The 13,746-nt window shown below is 34.8% G+C and overlaps 1 protein-coding gene, 1 non-coding gene and 1 pseudogene across 2 annotated transcripts; 1 reads left to right on the top strand and 2 right to left on the bottom strand.

Moving 5' to 3' along the window:
- Nucleotides 1–4,980: 4,980 nt before the first annotated feature.
- LOC149845353 (cyclin-A2-2-like) lies at nucleotides 4,981–12,468 on the bottom strand. The gene is made up of 7 exons (XM_089987678.1): nucleotides 12,338–12,468; nucleotides 9,066–9,084; nucleotides 5,839–5,915; nucleotides 5,706–5,739; nucleotides 5,444–5,596; nucleotides 5,203–5,346; nucleotides 4,981–5,025 (listed from the first exon to the last, which is right to left on the bottom strand). The coding sequence occupies exons 1-7, from the start codon at nucleotides 12,466–12,468 to the stop codon at nucleotides 4,981–4,983; spliced, it is 603 nt and encodes a 200-aa protein (XP_089843804.1).
- On the bottom strand, nucleotides 12,052–12,133 carry TRNAS-GCU (transfer RNA serine (anticodon GCU)). The gene has a single exon. It is a non-coding gene; the product is annotated as a tRNA-Ser (tRNA).
- Nucleotides 12,469–12,950: 482 nt separating the features above from the next.
- LOC149845352 (pentatricopeptide repeat-containing protein At1g05750, chloroplastic pseudogene) lies at nucleotides 12,951–13,298 on the top strand (annotated as a pseudogene).
- Nucleotides 13,299–13,746: the final 448 nt, after the last annotated feature.

Below are 13,746 nucleotides of genomic sequence, written 5' to 3'. Positions count from 1 at the left end.
CTCTCTCTAACACATGAACCACCCAACAGTGGGCCTATTCAAATAAGGCATATTTAAATATGCCTCATCACATGGAGTGTGTTACGGTTACCGCTCTCTCTAAGAAGAGAAAATCAATAGAATCCTTATCTTTACTGAGTAACCGCTACCCAGGGGAGGAGCAGTTCCAGCAACTCTCCTACATTAAGGAGAGGTTCTCGCTCAAAATAAAAATAGATAGAAAAAAAAGATCGCCCTTTAAGAGGGCCTTACACCATTTCTAAATCTCTTACTCTTATTCTGGTGGACTATTTGCACAAGACCCGATCCTTCAATGGTATTAGAACTCGGGTTCTTGCTGCATGCAGAGACTCGTCCATATCGCTTATGCTGCAACTCAAGTTTGTTGGTCATCGTTCGGGGTTGCATATCGTCGTTCGAGGCCATCATTCATCGTTCATGCGAACACAGTGGAAATCAAAACAGGAAAGCAAAAGAACGATTAGTATTATTATTTTTGTTTATTGAGGTTGTCACCGAGAAACCAGCCACGTTCTCGCCAGAGTCCAATAAGCATAAAGAAAAAAAAAGGGAGAACTAAATAAAAAACAAGTTTGGATTTGGCCAACAGTGTTGGGGAGCCTATTCTTGCTGGACTTCAGCTGTGACCTATCGGCATCTGAGCTAGAGGGAGAACCTTCAAGGGGTTGCGAGAACCCCTTCAAGGTTCCCACAACCTTCAACATTGAAAGAACTGCCAGCTCAGCTGAAAATCGAGCAACAACATATGCAGCAGATAAGAAGAGCAAATTATATTTCACTAAAGATGCACCTAGTAGTAGCCATAGTCATTCCAGGCACCCACATTTCAAAAGAAAGTTTTTCAAAAATAATGGCGAATTTGATAAGAAAAATGGTCCAACATTCCTCAAGCCACAGGCAACCGCCTCCCAAGTGAAATTTTTAAGTGTGAAAAACCTGGACACTTAAAGAAAGATTGTTGGAGTCGCCCGAACAACAACAACAACAACAACAACAAGAATAACAAAAATGACATGCAAAAGGAGATGCGTGATATAATATGCATGATATCGGAATACCCATATGTGGACCAGACACTTTCTGGATGGTGGGTGAATTCTGGAGCGACACGACTTATAGCCAAGAGAAAGGAAGGAATGGTGGACATGGTTGAGTATAAACCCAGGAAACATCGGGTGTACATGGGGAACGATACTTACTATGATGTTATGGGTGTTGAGACTTATGTATTGAAACCCCAAGAAATAATGTTTTGTTATCAAATGATTTGTTTATACCATCCATGAGATGAAACCTAGTGTCTGTTTCAACATTGGTCAACAAGAGGTTGGAAGTTAGGTTCTTACCTAAAAAAGTTATTATGAGCAAGCACAGTCAGGTTTTGCTTGATGGGGGTTTTTGACAAAGAACATGAATTGTTTAAAATTTTAGATTATGAGATGAATAAAATTTCATCTGTTTCTGCCTATATTGATAATGTTCTTAATGTGGATGTGAATGTATGACACTAAAGACTCAGACATATTAATTTAAAGAGAATGAAAAAACTTGTCAAATTAAATTTAATACTTAATTTTGAAGAAACAACTTTTCACAGATGTGAATCATGTATTTATGTAAAAATGACAAAAAAACCATTTCCAAATAATGTAATTAGAGCATCTGGATTATAATAAATTATCCATTCAAATATTTGTAGTCTCTTGAGGACCCAAACTCATAAAAGAATGCAATATTTCATATCTTTTATTGATGATTATTCAAGATATAGTTGTATATCTTATAACATATAAGTATGAAGCATTAGAAAAAATTAAAGAATATCATCAAGAAGCTGAAAGCCAACTTGATAGAAAATTTAAAGTTTTATGGTCTCATCGAGGAGAAGAATATACTTTAAATGAATTTTCTGAATATTGTAAGACTAATGGGATCGAACCTCAAACTACAACTCCATGAATGCCTCAACAAAATGGTGTGACTAAAAAATATAATAGAACCCTTCTTAACATGGTTAGATGCATGTTGTCTAATACTTCGTTACCCAAAGTATTTTGGGGAGAAACAATACATACCATCAATATATGTTCTAAATAGGGTTTTATGTAAGGCTATAGTCTCTACACCTTATGAGTTATGGACTTGAAGAAAACCTAACCTAAGTCACCTTCGTAGATGGGGTTCAGTAGCTCATATAAATGTTATAGAGCGATCAAAAGATAAACTTGATAGCAAATCTATAAGGTGTATTTTTATTGGATATCTCAAAGGATCCAAAGCTTATAGATTTTACCATCATGATGAGGGTTTAATTGAAGGCAAAGATGTATTATTAGAAGATCAAAACATGGAACCGGTCATTTCTGAAATAAATAGAGATGATTCACTTGATTTCTACTATGATTATGATGATTTATAAGAACAATTGGGTAATGATAAACCAACTGTTAGTACTCCTTTTACTTCTCATCAGACTCAGGTTGGCCATAAAAGGTCTAGAGCTCTCCTGTTATGCTTGGATGGCTATTATGTTTACTTGTCGAAGGAACTATGTTATGCCTTAGACCTTGATGACATGAAAGATAACTTGTCATATAATGAGGCAATAAAATCACTTGAGTCAACAAACTAGGTAAAAACCATGGACGAAGAAATTGAATCTATTAAGAAAAACCAAATATGAAATTGATAGATTTACATAAGAAAAAAAAGCCATTAGATATAAATGAATTAAAAAAAATTTTCAAATCTGATGGTAATATTGATAAATTTAAAGCTAGATTGGTAGCTAAAGGTTTTTCTCAGAAAGAAGGGTTAGACTATGTTGATACATATTCACCTATTGCAAAATTTGGCTCAATAAAGATAATCCTCACTATTGTAGCTCATTACGATATAGATCTACATCAAATGGATGTTAAAACTGCATTCTTAAATGGTGAGATTAAGAAAACCATTTTTATTGAACAACTTGAAGGCTATGTTCTTAAAGGCCAAGAAAATAAAGTATATAGGTTAAAAAGATCCTTATATAAGCTCAAGCAATCACCACGTCAGTGGTACTTAAAGTTTCATAAGGCAATTACTTCATTGATATTTGTGACAAATAGATTTGACTATTGTATTTATGTTTGGAAAAGTGAGCAAATTCTCTATTCTCTCACTGTATGTGTATGATATTCTTTTGATTGAAAACGATAATGATATGATTGTCAAACCTAAGTCATGGTTAAATTTCTAATTTGAGATGAAAAATATGGGACAAGCATCCTATGTTCATGGAATTAAAAATCACTTGAAATAGAAAATCTAAACTTTTGAGGTTGAGACAAGAAATGTATATAAATCATATACTCAAGAAATTTAGAATAAGTGCATGTAAGCCTGTTAGAACGCCTGTGATAAAAGATGTCAAATTAAGTAAGAATGATAGTTCAGGTGAAGGACAAGAAATGCTAAATGTCCCTTATGTACAAACTGTTGAAATCTTGATGCAAATGAAATACTCTAATAGTTGTAGGTAAAATCCTGCATCGTGATACTATTCACATAGCCAAGTGAGAGATGTTGGTCATACATGACCATGGATGATCATGTTCACACATGGATTCATGCGTTGGGGAGAGAGGTGGACCCACTCTCTCAAATGCATGAATCACCCACTAGTGGGCCGATCCAAATGAGGCATATTCAAATATGCCTCATCTAGATAGACATGGAGTGTGTTATGGTTACTGCTCCTTCTAAGGAGGGAAAATCAATAGAATCATTATCTTTGCTGGGTAATGGCTACCCAGGGGAGGAGAAGTTCTAGCAACTTTCTTATATTAAGGAGAGGTTCTCGCTCAAGAATAAAAACAAAGAAAAAAGAGAAAGTTTCCCCCTTAAGAAGACCTTACACCGTTTCTAAATCTCTTACTCGGTGCGCATAGCACTCGATCCTTCAGTCTCAGCCCATTAGCGGTAAACTAACCAACCTCATGGCTTGGACTTGTTCATCTCACATCAACCTCATTCGGCTCATCAATTAGGCTCAGAAGTTTGAGGCATGAGCTGCTTATTAGGATAAACAAGTTTAACGAGTCGAGTATAAATGGAGGGTGTTCGGCTTATTAAAATCGGGGTGCGTGTGTAACTATAATTTTGCAGAGAGAGAGAGAGAGAGAGAGAGAGAGAGAGAGAGAGAGAGAGCACTGAATGCACCTATGCTACCCATCTGGCTGGAAATTATAGCTGTAAGCCACATCTACTAAATCCAACCAATAAATAGAACAATGTTAAACATTATAGGCTAACTTTTTGTTTTGGAATTTACGCCCATACAAATTAAGGTTTGCCACCATAAGTTATGGTGGTTCAATGCCATAATAGACAACAAAATGATGGCCAGAAAATTTTATAGATTTACATTTGTCAATTAGGTCTATACCGAACAAAACAGCAAAGCAGAGCAATTCTTTTTAAGCGTGTATATGTGCATCAAATGATACAAAGTTTTTTTGCTGGATCATCAAAACAAAGCCTCATTTTTTAGTGGATTGTCACGACAATTTTGTTCTCGAATTGAAAGAAAAAGAGACTAGGAATTACAGTCACCACATACACAATTGCATACAAGAAGTCAAAGCTGCAGAATAGAACAGACTCGGTAGCACTAGTACCACAAAAAATGATATTGTAGGAAAGCTTGGTTAAAGTTGGTCCTTGTAATTTGAAATGTAACACTGACTGCCTCCTGCATATCCTTATTCATGGTCCACAGTTCATGGACCAACCTATGGCAAAGAGACGCATGAAAAGATGGTGCATCATGGCCCAGATCGATACATCCGGATCTTGGTCAACTAAGGGTAGCACTGCATTACCGGACATGATAAAAGCCAGCCTATAATGCAAGGAGAGCATAAGATTGCAATGGTTCTTCAAAACTAGCTGCCAACCAATTGGTTGTTTATGAGTTTATGTCTCAATGAAAGAGTGTATCAAAGCTGCCACGGACTTGAACTGCCACCATCACAAGAAAAGGTAATTCAAGACATACATAAATAACTTTGTTAACAATGCAAAGCTTAATATCCAAAAGCCAATAATATTAGCCTATTTTACCAGGTGGAGGGTTGAAAGCTTGAAATAGACAAACCAGAAATCAGAAACCAAGGTACATTATCAGTCAACAAGTACCTTTTGTTGGCTATACTTCTTTCTAATTGCTTTAAGAGAGATATTGGTCGTGGGACCATTGGCATCCATTTGCAGACGATGAATTTCAAACACTACATGTTTTAGATCCAATTCCTTGTAATTGTGGTGCTCCAGGGTTGAATTCTACAGAATATATCGAACACCAAATAAACAAATTTTAGAAGTTGTGGCTTGGCCAAAATTACGAAGAAACAAACATAAAAATGAAGAAAGAAGAGACCCAAGGTTGTGATAATTGGTCCAGCGTCCATTTGGCTAGGAACACAGAAGATGCAGCTATAAGAGAAGGGAGGAACTTCAGGAACCCATAATCAAGTAATGTAAGTTCTGCTAGATAATTTGCCAAGAACTCCAATGCATAAGCTTGATCCATCTGAACCAGGACATCAACTTCAGTAAACATGATCCATGGTCAACTGTGACTAGAAATTCAAGAAATTCCATATCGAAAAAAATGTGACTAGAAAAGAAATTTCATATACCTTATGTGAAGCTTGTGCTGCTCGCAGAAACCACCTGAAAAAATCACCATGATATAAAAGACAATTCAGGTAGTTGTTACTTCAATAGATAACCAAAATAATTGCTGTTAAAAACTGTAAAAAGATCATTCACCTGAGAAACGTCTTTGTAGTGGGTGCAGTCAACTCAAAGCACAAATGGTTCAAGACATCAAACTCCATCTTCAAGACCTGTTACATTTTCACAAGAATGAGGGAAAGCCCCTTAAAGGTCCTACCATTTGTAAGGTAGTAGCAATTTGACTAGGCCTAGGCCAATCTCTTGCGGAGCCAACAGACTAACAGGTCCTGCCAAAAATTGGTGACCATGCTGACTAATTTTGCAATTACAGATCCGTCAGAAACAGTCACAAACATCAAGTCATAGATATTTACAATCTTTTTATTTTCTTGAAAATGTGAAAATATATTTGCCACATTTTCCCTGGTGTATATGCAATATTTTGAAGAAATCTTACAAACTGATTTTTTTGAATAAAACGTGATGAAAATGCTACAAGCATTTGACATCAAATGCTTGGCAAAAACCAAAACATTTTTAGCTCCCCTCATGGGCAATCTAAACATTAGCTGCATCCTGAATCCCTCTGATAATTAATTGATCAATTTACTTATTTGTCAAGATTATCAGCCTAGCAAGAAAACTTATTCCCAAGCCCATGACTGAAAAAGTCACCCTTTTCTTCAATGATCAAGTGATCCAAAGAGCCAGCTTCCCTAATATCAATTTAAAAAGGACTCTTATAGTGTTTGGTTTTGTTAGTCTTGAAACTTCAAGCAAAAGGCAATAGCAGTTGCCTATGAAAAATTTTGCATGATTAAATATAAAAAAATGTTGTTACTGTGAAAGTATCTTCAACAAGATACTATGATCAAGACCTTAATATTATTGATAACAAAAACGTGCACACATGCACAATAAGAACACTTAGAACACTTGTGCACAAAAGCACAAATCAATCTCACAAATGCACTAAAAGAATAAAAAGCTTTATTGAATGCTTGGGATTTGACCCAAAGCCATGGAAAAATACATGAGAGAATGCCCATATTTATAGGGCTTAGTGGGCCTTGGAAGGGGCTCCACACATAGTCATTGGAACCCCTCCAACGGTCACAAATGTGACCATTGGAGGGGTCCAACGACTAGTGTGTTGGCCCCTCCCAAGGTAAGTACATCATTAAATGCAAAAAAAGGAAAAGAAAATACAAAAAATAATTACAAGCTATTTCACGAAAAAGAATATGCATAAAAAGACTAAACTTCCCCTACGGCTAACAATATATATATATACACATATATATATATATATATTATATAATGAGTAGATACATATACATATGTATTACCTTATATATATATATAATATATATTAGATTACATGGTTGATTATACATAATTTAACAGTTACATCATAAAGGAACAAATGATGCAAGATAAACCCATCAGTCTAAATAGAAATTGACTAACTGATGAGGATTTTTTTTGGATCTGCACAATAATATTTTATGGCAAGAACCCCCATTTGATACTTGAGGAAATGCTTCATTTGTTCACGGTTCATTCTTTGTAAATTGCAAAGATGAACTAAAAAAAATAAGTTAAAAACTTTGGTATATAACTGCAACAAGAACATGTTCAAGATCAATGAAAATGAGCACACCTGTTCCAGACTGTATGTGTTATCCGTAATCAAGCAAAAATCCTCGACATGAGGTGCATATCTCTTCATACTTACTAAACACCAAACATAAAACAATTGTAATAAAATCTCAAATAGAAACTCACAATGCTACTAAGAGCATACAAGAAAGTGCTCAAGCACAAGGCCACTACGACACACTAACATAGCTCACAGTGGCACACAAAAGAGCAAAAAAAATATAAAATAAAAAGTATAAAATTTTACACAGTAAATTGCTTAAGAAAAGCATACAAAAATTATGGGAGAAATCCCATATATATAGAGAATAGAGGGAGCAAGATGGCTAGCCCAACTAGCCATTGGGCTAGTCCCATAGAAAATATTTTTTCTCAACCTAGAGTATCTTTAAGAGCCTGCAGAGAGAACAAAATAAAGGTTTTAACTACATAAAGAAAGATATCCTAACCAAATAGTTATTAAAAGAAAATATTTTAACCCAATATTTTTAAAAATAGATATAAAATACATATATATTTTTAAAACATATATATATATATATATATATATATATATATATATATATATATATATATATATATATATATATGAATCAAGGATGGTTAAGTTCCCTAACAAGACATAGAGGTACTATAAACTAAACAATTTTTAAAAGTGAGTCAAATATGCACCTTAAGAAATAATTTTAAGATTTTAGAAACGATAGTAACAATTCAAGCAAGGTATAATAGCTATTAAGAGAAACACAAGAAATATACTTCAAAATCAATTTTTAAGAATTTCTTGTTTAGACAATAACCATAAAAACAACAATTTTTTTTATAAATTCTGAACATAGAATTTTGATCACTAAAATTCAAAAAACAAGAACATATCAAAAACACAAGAGAGTGTCTTAAAGGCTACAATGAGTTACAAAAAGTAAAGTGGTCACTTATGGACCAAGAACACTCTCACAATGAAGATACACAACTCACTAAGAGTCACAAGCAAAAAATATAAAATGTTCTCATTAATAAAATGCTTAGAAATATATATATATATATATATATATATATATATATATATATATATATATATATATATATTAGACATAAAATATCAATAAAAAAATTTTGCAATAATGTCTCAAAGGCTTGGGTAAACATTTCAATAAGATACCACTCATTACTTACACTAGGCAAAATGCGACAACATGTATATCAAACGTAAGAACTCAAAAGAAATTATAATAAATGAAAAATTAATTAAATTCATACAAAACATGCAAGACAACCAACATGAAAAAAATCTAAATATCCTAAACATATATGTCCAACATGCAATTAAAGCATATTCAATGCACATAATAATGCATAAATTTTTTTAATGATTAAACATTTTCCATACAAAAAAATGAACAAAAAAAGATTAGAAAGTTCATGGATAGATTTTAAAATCACATATAACAAAAAGAATGATATTTGCAAAACACCAATTTGCTCACCACGAGCAACCACCTCCTTGATCTCCAACTCAAAATTTAATTGTATCATCTCATAGGACAAGCGATCAAACACAAATATCAGCAATAACCATACCAATGACCTTGCACTAACAATATTGACTATTTTACAATACAAACCAGCTACAACTACAAGAGGTGCACATCCCTCACCTCATAAATATTTGTAAAACTGCAAACAATAACATCAATTACAATGGGTGCACATAACTCACCACAACCATGGTTGTAAAACTAATAAACAAAAATCTCTTATCCAAAAAAAAAACACTCAAATAAGAGAGAAGAGTGGAGAAAGCAAGATAAAATACTACAATGAAGACAAACTAATATTAATAAGCAATCATATGACAAGATAAAATATTCACCAATGAGAGTCTTTAACATGAATGTCTACCAATAGATACAAAATTGACAAGGACAAAAGTGAACCACAAAGGGTATGCTTATAAAACCCACAAAGGGAAAACACAAGGAAGGTTCCCACAAAAAAAACAAGTTTTGCATGAAGAAATCATGCTCAATATCTTATGCACAAATAGACAAACTCATTCATTAATGTGTTTGCAAGACAATCATAAGTGCATAAAAATCATATATTAATATAGAAAAATCATTTATTCAAATTTTAAAACAACAACAACAAGATATCCACAATCACTAGGACCCTAACCAAATGTAATTTTAATACTACATAAAGTATTCTAGGTTTCACATAAGAGTACATCAAAGTGAAAAGAAAGAAAATCAAACACAAGTTAAGCAAAATCTCATAAGATCATACTTGTGAATGATGCACAAAACCATTTTAAAATAAAATGTTTAAATTACTTTGAATTATTTAACAATATTAAAAAACAACACTAATGAGTTCAACAAAGTATAATATAACAATAAAAAGCACAATAAATTTGAAGTCATACATAAGGTTATGTTTTGACATTTATAACTATGAAGTGATCAAATAAAGCATCTAAGTGCCAAAAACACATGCTCTAGAATAATGCACTTTGTGCTTGTATAGTGCTTTAGTGCTCTTGTATTGTCCCTTAGTAGGACTTGTATATGTGCTTGTGCACTTTGTTTTTTATACTTTCTCATACTTCATTACATGGTCTCATAGCCAAGAATTTTTTCTTACTATTTTGTCTTTTTGGGTCGTGAAATTCTTTGGTTCAAGTTTGTACTTTGTGAAGAAATCGTGATCGATGTATGGCTTGGATTCAAGAGAGATCTTGACCCATTATGTATCTTAAATCTTTTGTACCTGAGTTGTCTATCTCATGCATTATTCATGAGAAAGCACTCATTTTTCTCATCTTTGAAAATTTATTTGTTATTTTTGTTAAAGCTAAACTTTTAAATGCTTTTTAAATTTATTGTTGGATTTATTTGGTTTTGTAAAATGATATTTATATATGTGTATGCTTTTTTGAGATCTAATTTGAATCCTAGGTTTTTGAACTTTATTTAATATGTATGTATATGATCTAAACACATCTAACGATTCATATCTATCATAAAACACTTAAAACCTATATGGTAGAACAAGAAATAGGGCCTAATATGTTCATTTCTCTCTCTCTCTCTCTCTATATATATATATATATATATATATATATATAGAGAGAGAGAGAGAGAGAGAGAGAGAGAGAGAGAGAGAGAGAGAGAGAGAGAGAGAGAGTAATGTGTTGGTTCTGCCCCCATTAGGCCCCTTCAAAAAGCAAAGTTTTTTGGTATTTTTTCTCACACCTAACACTATAGATGTGATCTATAAGTTCTTTTAGTGGAAACCAACTTTTGGATCACCAGAATTTGGCTTGTATACAGGTTTTTTTGGTGATAAAAAATCAATGTCTATAAAGGCATCAAATTTTTTTGGCTCATAAAAATATATTTTTTGTTAAAAAACATGATCCAAGAGTTGATTCCTGCAAAATCGAGCATGCTAAACACATCTAACAGTTCAGATCTATCATAAATACTTCAATCTATGAGACTTAACGGGGCAGAACGAGAAAATAGGGCTTAATATGTTCAGTTTTCTCTCTCTCTCTCTCTCTATATATATATATATATTTTGGATTGTTTTTAAATCAGACCGTGTGATAAAAATGTTTGTTTAATAGGAAATGAGTTTTGAATCATCTTACTGTCTTTTAAGGGCTTCAAAAATCAATGGCCACAATGCACTAAAATCTCATGACTCAAAAAATCATATTTTAATACGGTCCAAGGTTGGATCCTTAACAAACAATCCATCCTTAACATCTATATGTCAGATTGAGTTGATAAATCTTGAAACAATTATTTCCAGCTCAATTATAGTTCCGTGCTTTCCAAGGCACCAAATATATATATATATATATATATTGTCACGATAACTAACGTGCGAACCCCGATTTTTTGTTATTTTATCTTGAATCTAGTGATCTACATGCTTGATTTTATAAGAACCCGCTCTTAAATCATTAGTTTTGATGCATAAACGAGATTATTTTTTTAAGGCTTTAAAATCAATGGCTCATAATCTTCATTAATATTCAAGCATTCAAAAATTGTATTTTTTTCATAGAAAAATACACCATCGAATGGTTGATTCCTAGCAAATTCACCGTAATGTCGAACGGGTAGATCGTTGAACGAAGATTGGATGTGCCTTGCGCATTAATTTATCAAAGCATGATATGTAGGACGATTTATGTGTTGGATGATATGGGTTTTCTCTTATACAAGCCTATCATTTTTTTCACTTTATAGTTTGTAATCAACAAATGTCAACGGAAGGAGAACTGCAAATTGTAAGTCCAGACGTACAGCATTGTTTTTTCTTTTTCACTATATTAGACAAAAAGAGAATTGTTTTTTTCAGATGTACTACGTGACCAGTCAAAATTCCCCTTGAGATAGCGTTGTGAGTCTTTTTTTAGACCCAAGGGGTTTGGCAAAGTGGGATGGGGGCTTTAGACCGTTTGACAGGTAGTCTAGGTTCAAATCCTATGAGCATCATCCCCATGTAAGCCGAAGCTTGGTGACTCCCTGTGGTCGAGAGGTAAGCTCTCATAGTAATACCACAGGCTATAGAGCAAAAAAACTTGAAAAGAGATGGAGATCTAAAAAATTTAACTAACAACTGACTCGACGCCTGAGAGATTCGAACTCTCGCGGGGAGACCCCATGTACTTAGCAGGCACACGCCTTAACCACTCGGCCAAAGCGTCGGTTGATGACACATAGCCTCATAAAATTGTAATCACAGTAAGTTTCAAGTACCGTGAGCCCAACAGATTTAACGCATGCATTTCACGGCTTCCTCATGCTTTTTTCTTCGGCTTGAACCCTGCGTGGCTACACCCACCACGCTCGGACCATCCCTACACCCCATCGGACCCCACCCCGTCTTCAAACCATTATCCCCTCACCACCTTCCCTTCATCCTACAGAGGCTAAATGTTGCAAAAGCCATGAAGAGCTCAAACAACTCCATGCCTCCATACTCGAGTCCAGGTTTGCTCAATCCACTCGTCTTGAGCAAACTTGTCTCCCTCTGTGCCATCTCAAAGCATAGGAACTTGGACTATGCTTGCATGGTCTTCAACCAAATCCACTGCCCATCCATCCACATCTACGACTCCATGATTAAAGGCTTCTCTCTTAGTGAAAACCCAAGTGGGTCCATCTTGTTCTATAGAAAAATGGCGTGCCATGGGTTGTTTCCTGATAATTATGCCTTTCCTTTTGTGTTTAGAGCTTGTGGCCAGTTGAGAGCTTTGAGGGAAGGGGAGGAGATTCATGTTCATGCAATTAAGCATGGGTTTGAGTCATACCCTTATGTTAAGAACACTCTTATTAGGATGTATGCAATGTGTGGTGATTTAGGTACTGCACGCCAAGTGTTTGATAAAGTTGGTGAGCCAGATCTGGTGTCTTGGACCACCATGATTGGTGGGTATGCAAACATGGGGGGTTTCATGGGCTGGCAATAGGGGTGTTTCTTGAGATGGAGAGGGCTGGAGTTTTAGGGGTGATGAAGTGACCATGGTGATTGTGTTGAGTGCTTGTTCACAACTAGGGGATTTGGAAATGGGTAGGAGAGTGCATCGATATATTGTGGATAGTGGTGTTAAGTCGGATGTTTTTGTTGGGAATGCGTTGGTGGATATGTATGTGAAATGCGGGGACGTGGATTTTGCGTGCCAATTGTTAGACAAAATGCCTGAGAAAAATGTAGTTTCTTGGAATGCTTTGATTGCTGGCTTGGCGCAACAAGAGCAGTTTAAGGAGGCATTAGCAGTGTTCCGCAAGATGCAAGCTATAGGGCTTTCACCTGATACTGTTACCATAGTCGGGTTTCTAAGGGCCTGTGGCCAGCCTACGGGCACTTGAGTTGGGTAAATGGGTTCATGTGTACATGGACGAGTACAACATAGAGGCAGATGGGTATGTAGGGAATGCTCTCGTTGACATGTATGCTAAGTATGGCAGCATGGAACAAGCACAGGATGTCTTCAATGGCATGGGTAATAGGGATATCTTTTCATATACTTCAATGATAGTTGGGTTTGCCATGCATGGGATAGGGGAGAGGGCTTTGGCCCTTTTCAAAGAGATGTCTAAGGTTGGGATAGACCCTGATGAGGTCACATTCATTGGGGTGTTGTCAGCATGCAGCCATACAGGGTTGGTGGAAGAGGGTCGTCGCCATTTTGATGACATGACCAAGGTTCATGGTCTTACACCTCAAATAGTTCACTATGGTTGTATGGGTCCAATCCAACCCAACTCGAATCCAATTCCAAAAAGGGATTAGCCATTTATTTTATTTTTAAATGTT

Source organism: Nuphar pumila, chromosome 2, assembly GCF_984573655.1.
Source record: "Nuphar pumila chromosome 2, dmNupPumi1.hap1.1, whole genome shotgun sequence".
NCBI lineage: Eukaryota > Viridiplantae > Streptophyta > Magnoliopsida > Nymphaeales > Nymphaeaceae > Nuphar > Nuphar pumila.
The sequence above is the reverse complement of the archived record's forward strand: the minus strand, read 5'-3'. Positions and strand labels throughout refer to the sequence as shown.